The following is a 25186-nucleotide window of genomic DNA, read 5'->3' as shown; positions in this document are numbered from 1 at the left end:
CCCTGCCTACTGGTGATTTCCACTGAGCTGCAAAATGACTTGATTTGCCTAGTAAATCAAAAAAGCTCTGGAGGTTTTCTAAAGCCAAAGATGGGATTTCCCACTGAAGAAACCTCCTGAGCTAGAGAACAGAATACGTTAAATTTCCAAGGCTTTCACAACAACAAGTGGTAGGTTACCTCTTTCGAAGGTACCACAGAAGAATCACCACCACCTCCCACAGGAAGCTCATCTTCCTCCAGGGAAACTCTAAGGGAAATGAACATGGAAGTTATAGATCTAATAATTCTAAGGGAGCCCCAGAGAGCAGCAACCAGGAATCATTCTCCTCTAGTAGCTCCAAAAGACATCACTTGGACAAACTAAGATCTGTAGGAGTTATGGAAGTAGAAATATCCAGACCTCTTTGAGCTCCTTTTGACAACTTTTCCTCTGTGACTAAAACCCGCCGTTCCTCCACCTGTATGTCTGCCACCAAAACCAGTATGTCTAACTTAGGGAGAGAGGGGGAGCAGTGAAAACAGCACTGCGCTCAGCAATGGGAATAGTGGCTAACTTTTTCCACTAGTGTTGCCACCTTTTGCAAATTACCAAGAGCTAACCCAACTGAATCCAGCTGATAAGAGTATTAGACACTGTAAAATCGCCAAAGTAAACAGCAAATTGTGTCACTGATAACTCTATACTATTAAATAATACCACAGCTCATACAAGGTAGAACTGGCTGGTAGGTCTCTCCACTTGTCATACAATCAAACCCCAGCTGACCAGTTTTCTGAACCAGTGGAAGTCTTGCTGTTCCAAAGTAAAAAAATACAGCTGGTTATGTAGGGATGGGTGAGAGGAGAACTCAGACTCCTGAGTAACCCCTGACTTCTCTCCTTCTAATTTACGACTGGCAACCAGTTCTCCAACTGAACCAAACGCAAGTCTCATAGCCAAGTCCAGAAACTGCAAGGTTTCCTTTTTACCATTTGCAGGAGGCAGAGAAAATACTAATGACCTTATGCTGCATGGTGTCCTCATGGGGCAAATCACACAGAACTTTACTGCTGTCTCCATCTGCTGACAGAAAGGCTAAATCCACAAGTTCTGAATAACCTGACTACGATGAAAAGGAAACACTATATACATTTTCTGTGGAAGAATGCCACATTAATCTTGGAAAAAAAAAAACTCTCAGGTCTGTGTCCAGACCACAAGGTAGTGCCTGAAACTGCAAATTTTGTCATCTCTGATGGTATTCCCTGATGGGAACATAAGAATATACAGTTGTATACAAAGGTTTAGGCAAATCTGGTCAAAGTCAATGGTTTACTAAATGAACAAAAGCTAATAATCTCAACATGCTACAAAGTTAAACATCCAATGAATAAATGTGGCAGTTTACTCACAAATTAAGTAATATGGACCTCAGCAATGGAACTCATACCATCAAGGTTTGTCCACCAACCTTTTCATCGGTCCCTTCAATTTTGCTCTGATGTATAGCCTTCTCGCTCATATAAACTTTTTGAAATAGTCACTTATCTTAATGTTAGCAGCTTAGGGGAACAATACTCCAACATAAATCATTCAGGAAAGTGTGATTCACCAAGGAAACCCCCATTTAAACAACCAGATCCATCCTGCCGACACTATTACTCTCTCTCGCCAATATTGAGAGCAGGACGATATGGCTGTTATGCTTAAATGGGTGTTTCCTTGATAAAGCATTGAGGAAAACATAATTCATGTCGGAGTATTATTCCCCCAAGCCGATAACATTCAAAGTGACTAAATGTTTCAAAAATGTGAACGAGAAATCTATACGTAAGAGCAAAATTGATTTGTTAGGACTGATGAAGAGGTTTTGTGGATAAACCTTGACGGTATGAGTTTGTTTCATTGAGTTCCGCTGCTGAGGCCCCTATTATTCATATTTAATTTGTGAGTAAACTCAGGGGATATTGTTTGAGCTACAATTTATATAATTTTTTGCCTGAGTTAGTAAGTCTTCTTGACAAAGTTAAATATGACATCTTTCTATAACTTTTAATGCACTATAACTTTTAATGAACATGCACTCAACACATGGAAACATGTACAAAGAAAATACAAATATGCAATAAGATGGACCAAAAGATCTTGCTATAAAACCAAAATAGGGTTAGACTACAAAGACACGAAGAAATTATACCAATTCGTGAACAAACTATTAGATACCACCCGATCACAGCAACTAACACAGACATTCCATCCGCAGACAAACTTGCTAAGTACTTCTACGAAAAAATAGTAAACCTACGCAACAAGCTACCCAAAGACAACTCCGACATCAAAAACTTCCTTGATGAACTTGACCCATCTGTAGGAGAATACCCAGCTGACTGCATCTGGCTGAACTTAGCGAACCTGAGCGCTCGGGCTGTTGTGTCAGTGGTTAGGGGAGCGAACACCCACTGCAAACTAGATACCTGCTCCAACTACCTACTGAAATCCGTTCCTGAACGCTTCACAGAACATCTCACATTCCACCTAAACTACATGCTCCAGCAAGGTCTCTTCCTGAAGGAACATGGCAACATTCTACTCACCCCGATAGCAAGACACATCAAAAAAAGCAAATGAAATCACCGACCGGTAGCATCCATCCTGCTGTCAATCAAAATAATGGAAAGCATGGTGGTCCAAACAATTTACAGACTACATAGATAAATTCTCAATACTACATGAATCACAGTCAGGCTTTCGCCCTCTACACAGCACCAAAACAGTATTACTCACTCTCCTAGCCAAATTTAAGCAGCAAATAGCAACAGGTAACAATATCCTCCTCCTCCAATTCGACATGTCTAGTGCATTCGACATGGTAAACCATAACATATTAATGAGAGTACTCGACAAGCTTGGGATTGGAGGAAACCTACTCAAATGGCTTGAAGGTTTCCTAACCACAAGAACATACCAAGTAAATTCAAAATCAAGCATATCATCATCTTGGAAAGCAGACTGTGGAGTACCACAAGGATCACCACTATCACAGATCCTCTTCAACCTAATGATGACCCCACTAGCCAAGACATTATCCAACCATAGCCTTAACCCTTTCATCTATGCAGACGATGTTACTATATACATTCCTTACAGATCCACCTTGAAAGAAATCACCAATGAAATCAAGGTCGGCTTCAACATCATGGATGCATGAGCAAAGGCATTTCAACTTAAACAACAACGAAAAAACACATGTCTCATCCTCTCATCCCAATACAGCACGGACAACCCCACAACTATCAGCACCCTGGATCACACCCTCCCAGTCTCAGACAGCCTGAAAATCCTCGGTGTAACACTGGACCGCTAGAGAGCGAAGTTAAATCCACAACAAAAAGAATGTTCTTCACAATGTGGAAACTCAAACATGTGAAACAATTCTTCCCAAGGGAAATATTTCGCAACCTGATACAATCGATGGTTCTAAGTCATGCCATTGTAACGGAATCTATGCGGGATGCAAAGACCAAATCTCAAAAAAACTCCAGACCACACAAAACACGGCGTCAAGGCTCATCTTCGGAAAAACACGATTTGAAAGTACAACACCCCTACGTGAAAAACTGCACTGGCTCCCAATCAAATAACACATCGCCTTCAAAATTTGCACTATGGTTCACAAAATCATCTACGGCAAAGCACCAGGATATATGACAGACTTGATCGACCTACCAACCAGAAACACAACCGCATCAGCTCGTAAATACCTAAATCTCAACTTTCCAAACTGAAAAGGACTAAAGTACAAATCAACTTACGCCATCTAGTTTTTCCTACATCAGCACACAATTATGGAACGCTCTACCAAAAGCCGTGAAAACCATGTACAATCACCTCTAATTCAGGAAAAAACTAAAAACTCACCTGTTTCAAAAGACATACCCTCCTGACCCAACATAAATGCATGAACCTAGCGACAACATAACACATACAGTTCGTAATGATCATCAAGCAACTCCACCTGCTCTTGATTTCCTTCATGTGGTCCCGCCACATGAACCTTTTCCTACCACAACTTAACCTTCTAACTGTAATTGTTTACTCCGGAGTCAACCAACACCTCTCCAGCACCATGTAAGCCACATTGAGCCTGCAAATCGGTGGGAAAATGTGGGGTACAAATGCAATAAATAAATAAAGTTTTTGCGACTGCTTCCCCAGGTTACAAAACAAAATAGAAGCCAGAGAAAAACACACTTGTATTGGTGTGCACTGCAACTGTCAGTCTACCATATGGTACAGGTTGGGGGGGGGGGGGGAGATACTCTCTCATCACACTAAAGAGCAAGGAGGCTGCAAGGAGGGTCAACCAAACGTTGTTGGCTACTAGAGTCCCACCACCTGGTCACCTAGTCTGAGGGAATATCGGCACAGATGGTCATCACCAGGAGTCTCATCATCGGGTCTACTAGTCAGGAATCTCAACACCTGGTCTCAGTCTATATGAAGGAATACTGGCACAGATTGTCATTGCCAGGGTCCCACCACCTGGTCTCCTCGTCTATTTGAGGGAATATCAGCACAAATGGTCATCACCAGGGGCCTGGAGAAACTTAAGTCTCCTGTGCCAGTTCAGACATGTGCCAGCTGCTTAAGACGGAATACCGAGATTCTTCCTGTGTGCACAAGCACTGCAGAGGGCATGCAAGTGACTTTTGGTCTCTTGTCTTCATCTGTTACCAAGACAGCACATACTTATACAGTGGGGGAAATAAGTATTTGATCCCTTGCTGATTTTGTAAGTTTGCCCACTGACAAAGACATGAGCAGCCCATAATTGAAGGGTAGGTTATTGGTAACAGTGAGAGATAGCACATCACAAATTAAATCCGGAAAATCACATTGTGGAAAGTATATGAATTTATTTGCATTCTGCAGAGGGAAATAAGTATTTGATCCCCCACCAACCAGTAAGAGATCTGGCCCCTACAGACCAGGTAGATGCTCCAAATCAACTCGTTACCTGCATGACAGACAGCTGTCGGCAATGGTCACCTGTATGAAAGACACCTGTCCACAGACTCAGTGAATCAGTCAGACTCTAACCTCTACAAAATGGCCAAGAGCAAGGAGCTGTCTAAGGATGTCAGGGACAAGATCATACACCTGCACAAGGCTGGAATGGGCTACAAAACCATCAGTAAGACGCTGGGCGAGAAGGAGACAACTGTTGGTGCCATAGTAAGAAAATGGAAGAAGTACAAAATGACTGTCAATCGACAAAGATCTGGGGCTCCACGCAAAATCTCACCTCGTGGGGTATCCTTGATCATGAGGAAGGTTAGAAATCAGCCTACAACTACAAGGGGGGAACTTGTCAATGATCTCAAGGCAGCTGGGACCACTGTCACCACGAAAACCATTGGTAACACATTACGACATAACGGATTGCAATCCTGCAGTGCCCGCAAGGTCCCCCCTGCTCCGGAAGGCACATGTGACGGCCCGTCTGAAGTTTGCCAGTGAACACCTGGATGATGCCGAGAGTGATTGGGAGAAGGTGCTGTGGTCAGCTGAGACAAAAATTGAGCTCTTTGGCATGAACTCAACTCGCCATGTTTGGAGGAAGAGAAATGCTGCCTATGACCCAAAGAACACCATCCCCACTGTCAAGCATGGAGGTGGAAATGTTATGTTTTGGGGGTGTTTCTCTGCTAAGGGCACAGGACTACTTCACCACATCAATGGGAGAATGGATGGGGCCATGTACCGTACAATTCTGAGTGACAACCTCCTTCCCTCCGCCAGGGCCTTAAAAATGGGTCGTGGCTGGGTCTTCCAGCACGACAATGACCCAAAACATACAGCCAAGGCAACAAAGGAGTGGCTCAGGAAGAAGCACATTAGGGTCATGGAGTGGCCTAGCCAGTCACCAGACCTTAATCCCATTGAAAACTTATGGAGGGAGCTGAAGCTGCGAGTTGCCAAGCGACAGCCCAGAACTCTTAATGATTTAGAGATGATCTGCAAAGAGGAGTGGACCAAAATTCCTCCTGACATGTGTGCAAACCTCATCATCAACTACAGAAGACGTCTGACCGCTGTGCTTGCCAACAAGGGTTTTGCCACCAAGTATTAGGTCTTGTTTGCCAGAGGGATTAAATACTTATTTCCCTCTGCAGAATGCAAATAAATTCATATACTTTCCACAATGTGATTTTCCGGATTTAATTTGTGATGTGCTATCTCTCACTGTTACCAATAACCTACCCTTCAATTATGGGCTGCTCATGTCTTTGTCAGTGGGCAAACTTACAAAATCAGCAAGGGATCAAATACTTATTTCCCCCACTGTACATCGACTGGGCTGGCAAAATAATAAAAAGTGGAGTTTATCCATGTTTTGCAATGCTTGTCCATTACACAAGCTGTAAACTGAAATGTATTCAAAGGAAATAATAGTATGGATAACAAAAAAATATATTAAGAAAAAAAACAGCCTTACAGATAGTAGTTTTAACTGCATTGGCTGTTGGCTTGGTTTTACATTCTGACCAAAATTTGTCACTTGGAATGTTTCTGAAATTCAAAATCAAAATTTTTTTTCAGCTGTCAGGTTACAGTATTTTCTGATATTAACAAAATCAGATGGCTGAACAGGACACAATTTTTACTTAGAAGAACTGGGGCACAGCTGGCAGCTGATTTAAATTTTTTTTATTGAAGTTCCTTCCCTAACCTTCTCAGTTGATGGCTTTTTTTTTTTAACTGACAGAATGGCCACCAATACTCAGTTACCTGATTCTGGTCCAGTCAATGCTGATTAACCCACAATAATACAGATACTATGCAAGTTGTAGGGGTTTTTTTTTCCTAGAAAGTATATGGTTATTCTTCTTTGGTTTAATAGTATTTGATCCCCAAACCTGAAAGCTTGTCATTAGTTTAGAATTATTATTTTGCTCTTACTTTTCTCTTCTTATGGTGACCTAGATGTATCACTTGTCCGACATTCTGTAAATCTAGAAATAAGAATATCTTACCTATCAGAGGAGGAAAAAAGTTGACTAAAAACAAACCAATACACTATGGAAAAATGTGTATATCTGGCAGCTGTAAAAACTTCTTCAATATGTGCATCAACTTCCGGATACATCTTTCAGAGAAACAATATTAATACTTAGGGTATTTTTTTCTTTTTTTGTAGGGAAAAACATAAATTTACTTACACTGGAACATCAAGTTTGAACCTTACACGGTTAAGGATCATGCAGAATTGCTGGGTAATGGGAAAAGATATGACCATATCACCCTATACTTTAACTTATCACTAGATGCTCATACTACAAAGATTATAATTAAAGGTACCGACTCTAGCCCATAAAGTGTATTAGGGGCAGGGGCCACCAAGTTACTTGAATACTATAACCTTCCACTACACCCCAAATAGAGTATTTAGATGACTGCAAGACAATAGAATGATTATATGTCAATTAACAAGAGCTAGATGGGTGGGAGGGAGACCTGATGGTGGGTGCTGGGTGGGAGGGAGGCCTGCTGCTGCGTGCTGGGTGGGAGGGAGACCTGATGGTGGGTGCTGGGTGGGAGGCCTGGTGCTGCGTGGGAGGGAGGCCTGGTGCTGGGAGGTAGGGCAGGGGGGAGAGGAGGGCTGCTGGACATTTGTGGCTGGAGGGGAGAGGATGGTTGCTGGACATGGATGGAGGGCAAGAAATGAAGAAGAAAGGAGGAAAGTAAAGAAATCAATGGAAAGGAAGCCCTGGAAACGGAGTTAAGAGAACAGATAGAGAGCAGCAGAATCAGCGACTAGAACCAATATGGATAGAAAAACAAAATCACCAGACAACAAAGGTAGGAAAAATCATTTTATTTTCATTTTAGTGTTTGGAATATGTCGAATTGGAGAATTTACATCTGCTGTCTTATTTTGCACTGGGCATACTGGAGCTGTAACAGCTTACAGAAATGATTTATAATGGAAGAAAGTCATGTTATTTTTTTCTCCTACACTAGTATAATATTTTCAATGATGTCTGTTTATATGCGCCATGGCTGGTGTAAGGAGTGTGGCTATCATAGGGGTGGAGTCATATGTGGTGACCCCGCCCATAATGAGTACCGGCACTTTGCGATAAATAATTCGGTTTTGGGTTGCTGTTTGGGCATTCGGTCTCTAAAAGATTCGCCATCACTGCCCTATACTTTAACTTATCACTAGATGCTCATACTACAAAGATTATAATTAAAGGTACCGACTCTAGCCCATAAAGTGTATTAGGGGCAGGGGCCGCCAAGTTACTTGAATACTATGACCTTCCACTACACCCCAAATAGAGTATTTAGATCACTGCAAGACAATAGAATGATTATATTTCAATTAACAAGAGCTAGATGGGCCTCAACACGATTTTTTTTTTTTTTTTTTAGGTGGCACCTTACATGTGGAATAATTTAACACGTCATTTGTGCAGACGCACCTTCTTTTTTTAAGCATGCCTTTGAGGTTGAACTGGATAGTAGTAGGATATATTAGTAGGTCTGCAGACCATAAGCATTGTCGTAAAGAATAGGACTGTGGTAATGAGTGAATTCTTGATACGAGTGCTTGAGGCTTTCCTATTTTATTACTGGAGTTCTTTTAAATTTTTGTGTTTTATTTTTTAATATGCATTTTTGTAAAACGTTTTGTTTTGTAATAGTTAAGCAGTATTAAGTTTTAATAAACATAAGAAACATAATATGTATTTTTGGATGAAGAATATTAAATGCTTCATAAAAGACCATATACAACAGTTTTCTTTTTTAATACGTACATTTTCAATAACCTACGTTTCATGAATGAAATAATAAATATCAGAAGTACCTTGAACACGAATAAATTTATTGTAAAAGACGTATTCAGTACTAAACTTTTCAATGACAGACAATCTTGTAACAGAAAGATGCTTTATTTCTACTCCTGCTATATTGAGTAGGTATGAGTATTCTATTTGAAAATTTGGGATTTATGATAAACCTGGTTCACAAAACAAATACCAACAATAATTATGGTGTCTCAAAGTCCAAGAGTGAAATCTTGCAATTGAAAACTGTGCAAGCCATGTGTTCAGCTAATACTTGCTTCTCATTCTAAAATGTCTTGAAAAAAAAAAAGAAAAAAGGAAAAAAAAAAAAGACAGGGCCTAATTTTCCCAATGGCATCTAAAGCAAAACATTTTCCATTCTCTAGGATATCACACGAGTCCTGAAATTAATTTTATTAAAACCTTTAACTGAGACTTAAATATCTCTATAACACTACATCTTTCTTTCACCTCATTTTAAAGAAGATCTTCATTTTAAGCTGTCTTCCTGGATTCTTCTGTCAAAGACAGTCATCTTCTGTCACAAGACAGTCCTAAAATGCAAGATTTGGAGGAAAACAAGAAAATTAGACTATGTAAGAAATGTTTATACTGTCATTCTTTAAATTTAACTTAGACAGTGAAAACTGTCTCATTAACAAGGTATCTAGAAGAGACTTTATTTTATCTATGCTATAAATACTAATGTTCTACTTTAGAAAATGTTAACATTTTCATTCTAAGACTATCTGAGAAGAAAATTTTAGACTGGTACTTAAAAGATGCAAGACTCTTCATTGCCTTCTCATTCAGCACTAAGTCTTGCAAGAACTTTAATTACTGGATATTTAATTTTATTACAACCAGTTTCAAGAACTGGTGGAAAAAAAAGATAACAAGCACTATTTACTATGCCATATATTCCACTTCTGCTTGATAAGCCAGAATTTTGGATTATGTATATGACACATTTTGCAAACTACTAAGGTTGCATATCAGCCAGTATACTGTAAGCTATTATGGCTGACAGAAGATTCTCCTACACAGTAGGAAAAATTAAACACATACCTCTTAAAAGCTTGCAATGAATGTAACAAGGCGGTTATTATGGAGTATTTATTGCATTTAAAACTCTTTAAAGAAATCTAAGCCTGGACATCACTGCATTCCTATACACAGTTCAAAAAAAAATTCCATTCTGTTAACGTTACATTTACAGTTTCACACAATACACAAAAATCCTTAGCACTTTCTTGTAAACAAAATAATAAAATAAAATAAAGAATACACAAAAGCAAGCTTATAAGATTCAAGTTAACAGCATTCAAACATGGATGTGGGTAGAGAAAGGAGTACCTGGCATGAGTACCTGCTTAGTTTGACAGAATCCTTGATTTTTAATTTGACTTTTCATGGGCCGCTCACAACACCAACGCTGTGTGAGGTATGGTAGGCAGCTGCAATAATTCATAAACCCTACACTTCCATCAATCCAATGCTACTGGCTCTCGAGTTACAGAACAAACTGCATTAGAATGCAAGGCAATAAAGCAAAATACTAGAAACATCCTTAGCAAAGAAATACTAGCAGTACAAGTAAATAAAGCAAAAGTAGTCTAACATGTGCCTCAAAGTAATTAGTATTAAATTAAATGTTTCTGCCAATGTACGAATACATATGGACTTAAACAGAAAACAGTTCAACTTTTTACAATGAACAGCAAAATCCTTAAAGATGTTTAATAAATGCATTCACTTTATTGCATTATGAGTTACAGAGGCACACAAACGGAGGGTCAAGTCTGCTATGAATTAGCGTAGACAAAACAATGTACCTCAAAATGTTATGCAGGACTATCCTGCCTTTTCCATCAGATGACAGTTTTGTACGTCTTCTCAAAATTCCATCTTCATCTGTGTATACTTACGCTGCATTATCAAACCGTAATCAAAAAGCCCTAACTGTGGTGAAAAGTAATACACTTACCTCTACCTGATCTGAGGTCATATCAGATCAGTTTTAATTGGACTGAGTGTCACCTTCAGATTTAATGTCTTCACTGATTCCATTGATCTCATTATTTGGATCACTCTCCTTGGAATCAGCATTGGCCTCTTCATTCTGTTTTTCTCGACTACTGGATTTTCTGCTACTGCTGCTGCTGCTCTTCTTATCTTCTGAGCTCTTCTTTTCTAGAACGAAACAGGAGTCTCAATGGATTTCTTTAAAAAAAATACTATTAGAAATAATATTATAAAAGATTTACAGTAGCATAAAAACAAAATAAACAAGATTTCTAAAGTTTAAAAACTCACCTGTAAGCTAATACAATAGAGAAAATTATTAAGGTGAAATAACTCAAGGAACAAATGTCAAAAGGATGATTGCAATACCACTCGCAAAGATTATTAATAGAAGAGAGTTTAGAAGAAACTCATGACATTTGTTAAAAAAAAAAAAAAAAAACGTATAAAATATCTCTGAATGGGTAGAAAGAAGAAAATCTGAAAAAGCTCAAGGAAAATAAGTGCTTGAAAACTGAATGCAAATAAATAAAATGTGGGACAATGGATCTGGGTGGAGATCAACAGAATGGTACACAATATTGGTGGGGGAAGGGGTAGCAAAAATTGAACTGCATCTGTAAGGAGACCTCGCCCCCCCCCCCAGTCTTTAGCTGATATTTAACAATCTCAAAAATAGTGAAGCAGTATTATGAAGTGGTGGTCAGAGCTATATGGATGCTAGAGTATAGCATAACCAGCAGAAAAGGGAAGGCACCAAAAGGAAGAGTCTGATGCGCTGAGGAGAGATTAGAAACCCAACCTCTGTTCAAGGAAGGTCTGCTATCAACTGAAGCAGCAGTTTGAAACTGCAAAACGGTGGCCAGCATCAGGGAGTGTTAAATATAATGAGGAAAAAAGAAAGTTCCTATGGTCAGTGAGGGTTGCTGACGTGCAGGCATTGGGTGCAGCACGAATGTAAGTGTATATAAACTGAGGAGAATATATGTAACCTAAGCAAAGCAAAGTAAACATATATCTCTGTATTACTGCTGATTATACATATTGTGAGTATACTTTGCTTCCAGTATGATGTTCTCATACTGCCTCTGTCCAAGGGAGGACAGTTGAAAAAATAAAAATTATTGATTATTCTTCTTTATAATAGGTGTCAGTTTCTTTCTTTACACACATATAAGGTGTAAATAAACAGGAGACATATGCTTTTATTCAAGCTAAGTAGCAATATCACTTGTTTTTGACAATAGCCATGAGACTTGAATGCTACAGTAAATTTATTTTGATATATTTATAAAAACAAGGAAGGTTTTTTTTAAGCCAGTGATTAATCTACACATATACTACCTGTATATTTCTGAGGCTTTTTCCTTCCTAGTATAGAGATTTTTTTTGCGTATTTAAAATATTGATTTGCATTTACTGGATTTACTTCACTCCTCTCTGGGTGATGTAAGATAAATCTATGTACATTAGGTTTCCAAAGTAAACAATATTTATCGTATATTTATATATGTACCGCAGGTATCCTGAAAACCTGAGTGGCTGTGGAGTTTCCAAGAAAGGTCTGGGAAACCCTTCCCCAAAACATGAATTACATGGATTTTTTCAAACATCACTGCCATAGTTTAGAAGACTTAACTTCAACTCTGATTTTTCAACAAAACAGGTATTACTCAATAATAAACCAACCATTCTCCTTTGATTTTCTCTCCCGTTCTCTTTCTCTGCTTTTGCTCCTATGCTTATATGACCTTCCGTCTCTGCTTTTTGATCTTTTTCTATCCCGACTACGAGATCTGTATTTTCTTTCTGATCTATCATGGCTTCTGCTTCTTTGATGTTCTCTGCTCCTGGAAAATGAAAAAGAAATAGCCTTAATTATAAATAGAGCTCTGTTTAAAAACTAGTACTATTTAACTATATATAGAATTTCTTTACAAACTACTCTGGTCCACAAATGTAGATACGGCTTAGATGGGTCCACTGTTATTATAAACATATCCAAGCATTGGGAGGTCACGGGATGATGTGAGCCCAGACGGATGTGAACATCTGGAGTGCCTCTGGTTCACCCTCAGAATTTGCCTTAATCTTCTAACTCATATCTCATCTACCCCCAGAAATATAGCTTGAAGTAGTGGGAACATTTATGAACAAGGTTTTGATCCAACACAGTGAGCAGATGTTGGGCAAGTGGCAAAAACGAGACATTGGAAAAGCTTATGCTGCAGAGTCCAAAATGGTGAACCCTGCTTCTACATTACCAGCGCCGGCCTCTGCAATCCTAAGGGATATCACATCACCGATGTGGTAGTGAAAGCACAGGACTCACGATTAGCACAATTACTGGAATACCTTACCTCGGTTCAACATCTGTTGTCAGACCTGTCCAGATGAACGGGAGAGCTAGAGGTGGGGGGGTTTCAGATGTGGAGGACAGTGCACAGAGCAGCCAGCACGATTTAGCTCGGCAGCTTTGGGTTAAGGAGCAGGCAGCAAAAATTGATAGCAAAACCAGATCTCAGAGATAATCTCCGATTCGTAGGATTTCCCGAATCTCTCCCAGACCAACGTCTACATTTGGAACTGGAAAAGTGGCTGGCAGCCCAGTTTCGAGTTGCGCAAGGTGCACGGTTTTACCGCCTAGAGCATGTGCATCGTTTGGGCAGACACTGTGTTGGAGAGGTTCGTCAGCAACCAGTTATAGCTAAGTTCCACAGCTATCAACAAAAATCTACAATCTTGAAACTTTAAGTAGCATAGAGATGGTGTGAAATATGAAGATCATACTATTTATATCTTCCAAGATTACTCAGTTGCGCTTACCAAGTGGAGGTGAGCTTTCACACCTCTCTGCAATCAACTACTTGTGGCCCAGCTCGAAGTCCATGCGGAGGGCCATTAGCACTCATTTACTACAATGCAGGAAGCGCATGATTGGATCAACACCACAGTAACTAACATGGATGCCACACAGAGCTGATTCTTAACATCGGTATGACTGGAGGTTTTTGAACACTAAAATCCATACATTCCAGCCCTGTTAACTATAAATTCAAACTATAACTACTCAACTGTGAGCGTTCTTAGCAGAAGGATACTAGAAATGCTCTGTGGGGCATTAAAGGGAGCTTCAGTAGCATCATGACATGCCAAAGAGCTATGGGAGTGTTGGGCAAGGGTGAAAGGTTTAGGGGAAGGGCGACAAGAGGGTTGTTACTGGGCGGAAGGGGAGGTGGATAGTTGGGAGTGGAAGGATGGGGGAGGGAATGTTACTGTGGGTAAATTAAGCCTTACCTGATAATTTGCTTTCCTTTAGTCCCTCCGGACCGGCCCACAATGTGACTGATGGGTTGTGTATGCCTTCCGGCAGGTGGAGACTGAGAAAAAAAAACTGTGACTCTAGGAGCCAATAAGAGCTTTTGCCAGCCAGAGAAATATCCAGTAATAAAGTACCAAAGCAAAAGTAAAGGCACTGAAGAAATACATAACCTGTGCATCCAAAAACCTGAGCTGCCACTGGCACATTGCCAACATAGGGTGAGTGCCTCCAAACTTATCATGCACTTGCGTAATACAGCATTTAGTAAATCATTTTTTTTTTTAATACAGCAATAAACTAGCAACACAGCTCCAAACAAAGAAATCCCTTATAAGTTCTGAAAAAAGACAGATATCTGAAGGGAGGGATCTGGGCCGGTCCGGAGGGACTAAAGGAAAGCAAATTAGCAGGTAAGGCCTAATTTACCCTTCCCTAGCGTCCCTCCGGACCGGTCCAGAATGTGACTGATGGGAAGTAACAAAGCAGTGAAATTATAGGAGGGACCCTAGCAGCCACACAGTCAAGACGTGCGCTCCGAAAACAACCTGCCGACGACCGACATCCAAACAATAGTGCTTAGAAAAAGAATGCAAAGACGACCAGGTTGCTGCCCTACAAACGTCCTCTGGAGGCACCAGGCAACGCTCTGCTCAAGAGGGTGCCTGACCTCTTGTGGAATGAGCCTTAACATGCTCTGGAACAGGTTTCCCGGACAGAAGGTAAGCTGAGGCAATCATTTCTTTAAGCCAACTGGAAATAGTGGGCTTAGAGGCCATGAATCCTTTGCGCAAGCCTCCAATCAGAACAAACGATCCAAGCGCCAAAAGTCATCTGTAGACGATATAGTGCTTCAAGACCCGTTTTGATATCCAAACACTTCAAATGCCGCTGCTCCTCAGAACCGGAGAAAGAACCTAACACAGACAATATCACCGGCTGAGACACATGAAAACGAGTCACAACCGTGGGAAGAAAGGAAGGGACTGGCCGCAAGACTACTCAATCGGAACAGAACTCCAAAAACGATGATCTACATGACAGCGCCTGCAACTCTGAAACTCGCTTAGTCGAAGCAATGGCCAACTAAAAGACCGCCTTCAGAGTCAAATCCTTCAGAGTACAAGAGGACAAAGGCTCAACGGGAGGCTTAGTAAGAACCGACAGCACCAAATTCAGATCCTGAGGAAAAGAACATTGAGACGGGGGACGAAGATTAACTCCCCTCAAAAAACGAACCACATCCAGATGACTAGCCAGAGATCTCCCTTGGATACAAAGCCGCAATCTGCACTTTAAGAGAAGCTAAAACAAGACCTTTGTCAAATCCTCACTGCAAAAAATCAAAAATTTGTGGAACGGAGGTACGAAAAGGAGAAAGACTAGACTCCTTACACCACGCCTCAAAAATTCCCCAGGTACGCACATAATTCAACGAAGTAGAATGGCGATGAGAGCAAAGCATTGTAGCAATGACCTTAGCGGAATAACCTTAGTCAGCTTAGCCCTCTCAAGAGCCAGGCCTTAAGACAGAATCGATCCGGATCAACGACCAGACCCTGAGACAACAGATCTCGAGAGAGAGGAATCTTGAAGGGAACCTCTACGCCGAAGGTCTGCGTACCACGGCCTGCGAGGCCAATCCGGAGCCACTAAAATCAGACACCCAATGTGAGTCTCAAACTTCTGAAGAAGACGCCCTATCAGAGGCCAAGGAGGAAAAGCATACAATAGAACGTTGGCCAGGATTGAAGAACAGCGTCCATGCCCTGCGCTTTGGGATCTTTACGACGACTGAAGAACAGAGGAAGCTTTGCATTGGAGGTGGAGGCAAACAGATCCATCCTGGGAGACCCCCAACGATTGACCAGTAGCCAAAATGCCGCTTCGCTTAGCAACCACTCTCCGGGATCGAGGATGTGACGACTGAGAAAATCTGCCTGAACATTTAGCACCCCTGCTATGTGAGCCGAGACACAGCTACCAGATGGACCTCCGCCCACTGAAGCAGAAGTGACGCCTCTCGCTCCAGTGGCAGGCTCCTCGTCCCTCCTTGCCAATTTATATATGCTACCGCAGTTGCATTGTCCAACATCACTCAGACTGCCTGGCCCTCCAGAAGATGAAGGAACCTCTGGTTTCCAACAGTTTGATTGAAAAACACGTCTCTTGATGAGACCAGAGGCCCTGAGCAAACTGCCCCTGACAGTGAGCTACCCAGCTGTGGAGACTGGCATCTGTCGTCACCACAGTCCAGCTGGGCCGATCCAGAGGCATACCTTTGGACATATTGGCTCTCGGAGCCACCAACGAAGACTGGCCCGCACCTGGAGTGAGTGGCAATCTTTGATGAACAGAATCCGACTAGGACGACCACCTCGACAGAAGTGATCTCTGAAGAGGCCTTATGTGAGCCCTGGCCCAGTGCACCGCCTCGATTGTTGCCACCATAGACCCCAGAACCGGAAGATAGTCCCTTGCCGACAGACTCGAATACTGCAAGAACAGACGAATCAGTCTGTAACTTGATAACATGGGCCGACGGAAGAAACACGCAACCCTGCTTTGTGTCGAACAGGACCCCCAAATACTCCAATGACTGAGAAGGCTGAGGACGGCTGTTCTGTATTTTGACTACCCAACCTAGGGATTGTAAAAATTCCACCACTCGAGCCGTCACCTGAACACTCTCGAGGTAAGACTTTGCCCAGATCAACCAATTGTCTAAATAAGGATGGACTAAAATGCCTTCCGTTCTGACAGCCACTGCCACCACTACCATGACCCTGGTGAATGTACGAGGAGCAGTCGCAAGGCCAAAGGGAAGAGCCTGAAGCTGAAAATGGCGACCTAGGACCGCAAAATGAAGGAAACTTTGAGTGCAGGATGAATAGGAATGTGGAAATAGGCTTCTGTAAGATCGAGAGACGTCAGAAATTCCCCGTACCATACCGCAACAATGACGGACCACAAGGTCTCCATACGAAACGAGGGCACCTTCACGGCTCAATTGACCACCTTGAGATCTAAAATAGGTTGGATGTAGCCCTCTTTCTTGGGTACCAGAAAGTAAATGACGCTGCTCCGCTAAAGGAACCGTACAAATGGCTCGAAGATCCAGAAGTCTATTGACAGTATCACTGACGGCCCTGGCCTTGACGCAAGAACGGCAAGGAGACTGTAGGAAAGCATCTGACAAAGGATGAGCAAACTCTAATGCATACCCGTCTCGAATAACCTCTAAAACCCACTGGTCCGAAGTAATCTGGGCCCACCTCTCTTGAAACTGTGCCAACCGAGCACCCACTTGGACTAGAGGCTGGGCCCGCAAACCTTCATTGTCGAGAGCGGGAGGAGGAGGAGGAGGAGGAAAGGGAACTGCCCAGCTCTCGCCCTCCTCGAAAGGACTGAGTCCTCTGGGAAAATCTGGAGCGTTGACCCTGAAAACCTCTGCCTGGCCGAAAACGACGAAAATCACGGCCTCTAGCATGACCTGAAAAATTGCCAAGCCCAGAGCCTCTTGGAGGATCCTCCGGCATTCTCGGAACCTTAGCCTCACCCAGGCTGTGTACCAGCTTGTCTAATTCTTCTCCAAAAAGAAAAGAACCCTTAAAGGGAAATTAAAGGGAAATTTAATAAGCTTGGACTTAAGCCGCATCCGCCAACCAACCACACAGCCAAAGCGTACGACGGGCCGCTACAGAGAGAGCCAAAAAAGCTGAACCCATTTCTAGCTTGGCAACTTCAGTATCAATAGCTGAAAAATCATCTGAAGAACGGTCCAACACTCTCTCAGACCAGCGGAAACAAGCTCTCGCTACCAAGGACCCACAAATAGCAACCTGCACAGCCAGAGCAGAAACATCAAACGAATTCTTCAGCAAGGATTCAATACAGCGATCTTGGGGATTTTGCAGAGCCGTACCACCATCCACCGGGACAGTGTTTCGCTTGGTAACCGTGGAAACTACGGCATCCACTACTTGAGGGCGCAAAAGACCTTTATCCAAATCAGGAACCAGATAAAGTCTGGCCATAGATCTCGCCAGCCTAAAAGTAGAATCAGAAACTTTCCACTGAGCCTGGATAATATCTCTAATATCCTGATGCATAGGAAAAGACTTACCTGCTCTGCAAATGCCCTTAACCAGCAGATCCACCTTTCTAGGCTCAGGCACCTGGATATCCTGGTCATCAAAGCGCAAAGTAGAAGAAACCTGAGAGATAAGCTCCTGAAGATCATCCTTATAAAAATCCTTACTACCGAAGGATCATCTCCCACAGGTAGAGATTCCTCGCCATCTGCTGCCTGCTCCAGCTCCTCAGCAAAGTGCTCCTCAGGGAACCATACCTCCTCCTCTAAGGATGGCATCTACTACTACTTATCACTTCTATAGCGCTACAAGGCATACGCAGCGCTGTGCACCAAACATGAAAAGACAGTCCCTGCTCAAAGAGCTCACAATTTAAATAGGACAGGCAAACAGACAGAACTAAAAGGTAAGGGAATTAAAGAGGTGGGGATAAAAGGGGTACAGGGGAAGTGAGTAGTGGTTAGGAGTCAAAAGCAGCGTTAAAGAGGTGGGCTTTTAGCCTGGATTTGAAAACGGCCAAAGACGGGCGCTAGACGTACAGGCTCGAGAAGTCTATTCCAGGCTTGAGGTGCAGCGAGATAAAAGAAACGGAGTCTGGAATTAGCAGTAGAGGAGAATAGGACAGACAAGACAGATTTATCCACAGAAAGGAGTACCCGAGGGGGGGGGGGGGCGTAGGGAGAGACAAGAGGTACTGGGCAGCGGTAGAGTGAATGCACTTATAGGTCAGTAAGAAAAGTTTGAATTGAATGCGGAAACGGATAGGGAGCCAGTGAAGTGACTTGAGGAGAGGGCTAATGTGAGCATAGCGACTCTGGCAGAAAATGAGTCGTGCAGCAGAGTTTTGGACTGATTGAAGAGGAGAGAGATCCCCACCAACTTACTTAACACCATCTCTCCTACTGTAACTCCCCCCCCCCCATCTGTCATATCCTCAACCTCTCTCTCTCCACTGCAACTGTCCCCGACACCTTCAAGCATGCTGTAGTCACACCACTCCTCAAAAAACCATCACTTGACCTACCTGTCCCTCCAACTACCGCCCCATTTCCCTCCTACCCTTCCTCTCCAAGTTACTTGAATGCGCTCACAGCCGTTGACTTGATTTTCTCTCCTCTCATGCCATCCTCGATCCGCTTCAATCCGGCTTTCGCCCCTTACAGGGCGCTATCTAAAGTCTGCAATAATCTCTTCCTTGCCAAATCCAAAGGCCACTATTCCATCCTCATCCTCCTCGACCTATCTGCCGATTTTGACACTGTCAATCACAATTTACTTCTTGCCACACTGTCCTCATTTGGGTTCCAGGGCTCTGTCCTCTCCTGGTTCTCCTCTTATCTCTCCCACCGTACCTTCAGAGTACATTCTCATGATTCTTCCTCCACTCCCAACCCTCTCTCTGTTGGAGTTCCTCAGGGATCTGTCCTTGGACCCCTTCTTTTTTCAATCTACACCTCTTCCCTGGGCTCCCTGATCTCATCTCGTGGTTTCCAATATCATCTTTATGCTGACGACACCCAGCTTTATCTCTCCACACCAGACATCACTGCGGAAACCCAGGACAAAGTATCGGCCTACCTATCCGATATTGCTGCCTGGATGTCCAACCGCCACCTGAAACTGAACATGGCCAAGACCGAGCTTCTTGTCTTCCCACCCAAACCCACTTCTCCTCTCCCACCACTATCTCAGTTAACAACACCCTCATCCTCCCTGTCTCATCTGCCCGCAACCTCGGAGTCATCTTCGACTCCTCCCTCTCCTTCTCTGCGCATATCCAGCAGATAGCCAAGACCTGTCGCTTCTTCCTCTATAACATCAGCAAAATTCGCCCTTTCCTCTCTGAGCACACCACCCGAACTCTCATCCACTCTCTCATTACCTCTCGCCTTGACTACTGCAACCTACTCCTCACTGGCCTCCCACTTAGCCATCTATCCCCCCTTCAATCCGTTCAGAACTCTGCTGCACGTCTTATCTTCCGCCTGGACCGATATACTCATATCACCCCTCTCCTCAAGTCACTTCACTGGCTTCCGATCAGGTACCGCATACAGTTCAAGCTTCTCCTGCTAATCTAGAAATGCAACCAATCTGCAGCCCCTCCTTACCTCTCTACCCTCATCTCCCCTTACGTTCCTACCCGTAACCTCCGCTCTCAAGACAAATCACTCCTTTCAGTACCCTTCTCCACCACCGCCAACTCCAGGCTCTGCCCTTTCTGCCTCGCCTCACCCCCTGCTTGGAATAAACTCCCTGAGCCCATAAGCCAGGCCCCCTCCCTGCCCATCTTCAAATCCTTGCTCAAAGCCCACCCCTTCAATGTCGACTTCGGCACCTAACCACTATACCATTATTCAGGAAATCTAGACTGCCCCAACTTGACATTTCGTCCTTTAGATTGTAAGCTCCTTTCAGCAGGGACTGTCCGTCTTTGTTAAACTGTACAGCGCTGCGTAACCCTAGTAGCGCTCTAGAAATGTTAATCAGTAGTAGTCGATGGCTAAGTGGGAGGCCGGTGAGAAGCAGGTTGCAATAATCGAGGCGGGAGGTGATAAGAGTGTGGATAAGGGTTCTGGTAGAGTGCTCAGAAAAGAAGGGACAGATTTTGCTGATGTTATAGAGAAAGAAACGACAGGTTTTGGCAATCTGTTGAATGTGAGCAGAGAAGGAGAGAGAGGAGTCAAAGATGACCCCAAGGTTACGAGCTGACAAGACAGGGAGAATGAGAGTGCCATCCACAGAAATAGAGAAAGGGGGGGGGGGAGGAGAGGTGGGTTTAGTGGGAAAGATGAGCAGTTCGGTTTTGGCCATGTTAAGTTTCAGATGACGTTGAGACATTCAGGCAGCGATATCAGATAGGCAGGCTGATACATTGGTCTGGGGATGCTGGCATCTCCTGATCAGCAGAAAAAGAAAAAACCTGTTCTGCCTCCTCAGGGTGTCTAACTCGTTTTCTAGCCACAGAAGCACCCTCCAGAGATCTTTTCTCTGGAAAATTCACAGGAGCAGCTTTGTGGAGCAGAAAAGCTTGATACATCTTTACCACAAACTCCGGAAGAAAACGGGCATTTGAATAGCCGACATAGGCCCAGCAATGAGAGGAGCTTAAGGCGCAGCCAGCAATGAGGAATCCAACATGGTGGCGTTTCCCGCCGAAAATGATACCGGGAGCGAGGGAGACGCGACCGCTGGAAGAACGCCCTGAACCGGACCCCCCCCCCCACCCACCAACCGCACCGACAATTTCCTGGCTCCTGCACCCTGCTACTCCGCAGCGGTGCAGTATTTACACACCCCACTTGCGCCAAGACCCCGCTGCTGACAGACGGAGCAGCGGCGGAGTTTCTCCAACATCGCTAACAGCTGATCTCAAACCGAAAACAAAAGGCACAACTGAGAAAGGAGCTGCACTGCTCGTTTTAAAGGAACCGACTACAGCACAGCACTGAACAGCAAACGCAGGTCGGCTGGTTCTCTAGACTTTTAGTCTTAATGGCTGTCTGTCCCCACCTCAAAAGTTCTTCCCCTGAAGAGCTTGAGGAATCGATTTTTTTTTAAAATAAGAATTCTAGCAAGTAATGCAGACAGTAGCACCAAGGATCAGGGAGGGAAAGGGGGGAGGGACTTGGCCTCCCGAGTGTAACACCCCCGAGGCACCAAGAGACCCCCACGGACCTCTGCCTCAGAAAACCAGGTTGTTGTTTTTTTTTTTTTTTAAGATGCACAGGAATCAAGAAATATCAGACAAGAATAAAGAATAAAATAAATTAAGTATGAGACTGAAGGGCTCACCACTTTCCACCTGCTGGAGACTGAGATTACTTGATCTTTCTCTGACTGGCAAGGGCTCTTATTGGCTCCTAGAGTCACAGTTTTTTTTTCTCAGTCTCCTCCTGCTGGAAGGTGTACACAACTCATCAGTCACATTCTGGGCCGGTCCGGAGGGACGCTAAGGAAACATATGGGTTTTTTTTTCTCCTTAGGTGGCATTTTATAACTGGCAAGTACCCTGGATATGAATGGTTATAAATATGGAATATAATTTATTTCTCGGGGGGGGGGGGGGGGGGCATAACTGGCACCTTGAAGATGGATATCGCCCTGGCAGTGGCTGGGACATAGGGGCCTGTTTACAAGGTTTGTCACCTGCGAGTTGGGATCTCCTCCCCCATGAAATGTACAAAAATTCTACCAGCCCTGCAACGTCACCTTACAGACATTGCCTGTATTCAAGAAACTAAATTAAGTGATGCAGACCAATCTAAAATTAGAGAGGGGCTGGGTTAGTTCAGTGTATTATTCATCTGCGGTATATATAAGAAAGAGGGAGTAGCGGATTTGGTCCAGAACAACCTTTCATGTGACATCCGAGAAATTGGAAAAGATGATATCGGATGATAACATTGGCATGCAAATCACACACAGTGGCCAGACATTTCACTTAAGAGTTGTATATGCGCTCAATAACTATGACTATAAATTGGTACAAATGGAACTAGAGACTTGTACACACCTCTGATCCTGGTGGAAGACCTAAATACAGTACTGGACCCAGAGCTGGATCGCTGAACAGGGCACGCTGCACCATAAGAAAGGAGTGAGAGAATGGGGGTTTGATATCTATGTAACGCCCTCAATTTAGTCGCTGCGTATGCCTTGTAGCGCTATAGAAATGCTAAATAGTAGTAGTAGTAGACTGCTGCACCTGGGAGAAAGGGACTACACCCATCTCAAAGTACACAAGTATTGCCATACTGGGAAACACCAAAGGTCCATCAAGCCCATCACCATGTTTCCAACAGTGACCAATCCAGGTCACAAATACTTGGCAAGATCCCAAAAAAGTACAAAACATTTTATATGCTTATCCCAGAAATAAGCAGTGGAGTTTCCCCCAAGTCCATTTTAATAATGGTCTATGGACTTTTCCTTTAGGAAGCCGTCCAAACCTTTTTACAATCCCGCTAAGCTAACCGCTTTTACCACATTCTCTGGCAACAAATTCCAGAGTTTAATTACACGTTGAGTGAAGAAAAATTTCTCTGGTTCATTTTAAATTTACTACTTTGTAGCTTCATCGCATGCCCCCTAGTCCTAGCATTTTTGGAAAGAGTAACAGACGCTTCATGTCTACCCTTTCCACTCATTATTTTAAAGACCTCTATCATATCTTTCCCTCAGCCGTCTTTTCTCCAAGCTGAAGAGCCCCAGACGCTTTAGCCTTTCCTCATAGGGAAGTCGTCCAATCCCCTTTATCATTTTTGTTGCCCTTCTCTGCACCTTTCTAATTCCACTACATCTTTTTTGAGATGAGGTGAACAGAATTGAATACAATATTCAAGGTGCAGTCGCACCATGGAGCGATACAAAGGCATTATAATGTCCTCATTTTTGGTTTTCCATTATTTTCCTAATAATACCCAACATTCTATTTGCTTTCTTAGCCACCAAAGAACACTGAGCAGAAGGTTTCAACGTATCATCAACAAACGACATCTAGATCCCTTTCTTGGTCTAACGTGGAACCTTGCATGATGACGTAGGTATAATTTGGACTGCTCTTTCCCACATGCATCACTTTGCACTTGCTCACATTAAACGTCGTCTGCCATTTAGATGCCCCATCTCCCAGTCTAGTAAGGTCCTCTTGTAATTTTTCACAATCCTCTCGCAATTTATCAACTTTCAACAACTTTTGTGTCGTCAGCAAATTTAATTACCTCACTAGTCACTCCAATCTCTAGGTCATTTATAAATATGTTAAAAAGCAGCGGTCCCAGCACAGACCCCTGGGGAACCCCATTAACTACCCTTCTCCGTTGAGAATACTGACCATTTAATCCTACTCTCTGTTTTCTATCTTTTAACCAGTTTTTAATCCTCCTATCCCGTGACTTTTCAATTTCCTTTGGAGTCTTTCATGAGGTACTTTGTCAAACACCTTCTGAAAATCCAGATACACAATATCAACCGGTTCACCTTTATCCACATGTTTGTTCACCCCTTCAAAGAAATGCAATAAACTGGTGAGGCAAGATTTCCCTTCCCTAAATCCATGTCGGCTTTGTCTCATTAATCCATGCTTTTGAATATGCTCTGTAATTTTGTTGTTTATAATAGTCTCTACCATTTTGCCTGGCACCGACATCAGGCTCACTGGTCTATAATTTCCCGGGAATCTTTTTTTTTTATTATTATTATATCTTTATTAGGGTTCTCAATCATACAATATCAATAGGAAAACATTTCAACATAAACCAGCAGGAACATAAATACAACTACAGGTACAACCCATATTGTTCCTCTTCAGTTTAATCCACTAGAGCAACCACGTCATACCCTGTAGTCCCAGTACCCCAAAAAGGAGTCCCACAACTTGAGAAAACCCCCACATTTTTCCCCGTTTTGTAGAAACCCACAGATCTCCAATTAATGGGCAGGGAAGATGGGACTTAAAGTAGTTTAAAATGAACCCTAGTAGCTCGAGCACTCGAATAGTCCTCTGCAAGGACTCCTGAGCACCCTCCTCCGAGATGCTTTTCACCAACCAATCGATAGAATGCAGTACATGCCAGGGGTACCCTCTGTCCACGCTGCTTTTTGTGATTTAGAGCCACTTCTTTGCACGGTGCGATCAGATCCCGATATAATTGGCCTACCTTTGGAGGCAACTAGTTTAAAAATATTGGCTTAAGCAAATGACATTTTGCTTGCTCTGTCGATACCACAGACTTCTCTTACCCGCACTCGGAGTGTGACTGAAGAGTTTGGTTTCTTCTCAGGGCTTACCTTAAATCTTTCTAAAATTGGTGCTACTTCCATTACAAACCAACTGGAAAGGCGTGGTGGCTCTCCGGTGGGAGGAGGACAAGTTGAAATACTTGGGGGTGTGGCTATCCCGAGATCTG

At 43.1% G+C, this 25186-nt stretch overlaps 1 protein-coding gene across 1 annotated transcript in view; it reads right to left on the bottom strand.

Annotated features, from left to right (window-relative positions):
* Positions 1 to 8854: 8854 nt before the first annotated feature.
* Positions 8855 to 25186, bottom strand: part of LUC7L3 (LUC7 like 3 pre-mRNA splicing factor) — a 104134-nt gene continuing 87802 nt past the window's right edge. The window contains exons 9-11 of the mRNA XM_030207979.1: positions 12552 to 12712; positions 10825 to 11030; positions 8855 to 9391 (exon numbers count right to left, since the gene is read on the bottom strand). Of these exons, the coding sequence (XP_030063839.1) occupies positions 10858 to 11030; positions 12552 to 12712 (334 nt within the window). The 3' untranslated portion in view covers positions 8855 to 9391; positions 10825 to 10857. The remainder of the gene's footprint in view (positions 9392 to 10824; positions 11031 to 12551; positions 12713 to 25186) is intronic.

This window comes from Microcaecilia unicolor, chromosome 6 (genome assembly GCF_901765095.1).
Source record: "Microcaecilia unicolor chromosome 6, aMicUni1.1, whole genome shotgun sequence".
NCBI lineage: Eukaryota > Metazoa > Chordata > Amphibia > Gymnophiona > Siphonopidae > Microcaecilia > Microcaecilia unicolor.
The sequence above is the reverse complement of the archived record's forward strand: the minus strand, read 5'-3'. Positions and strand labels throughout refer to the sequence as shown.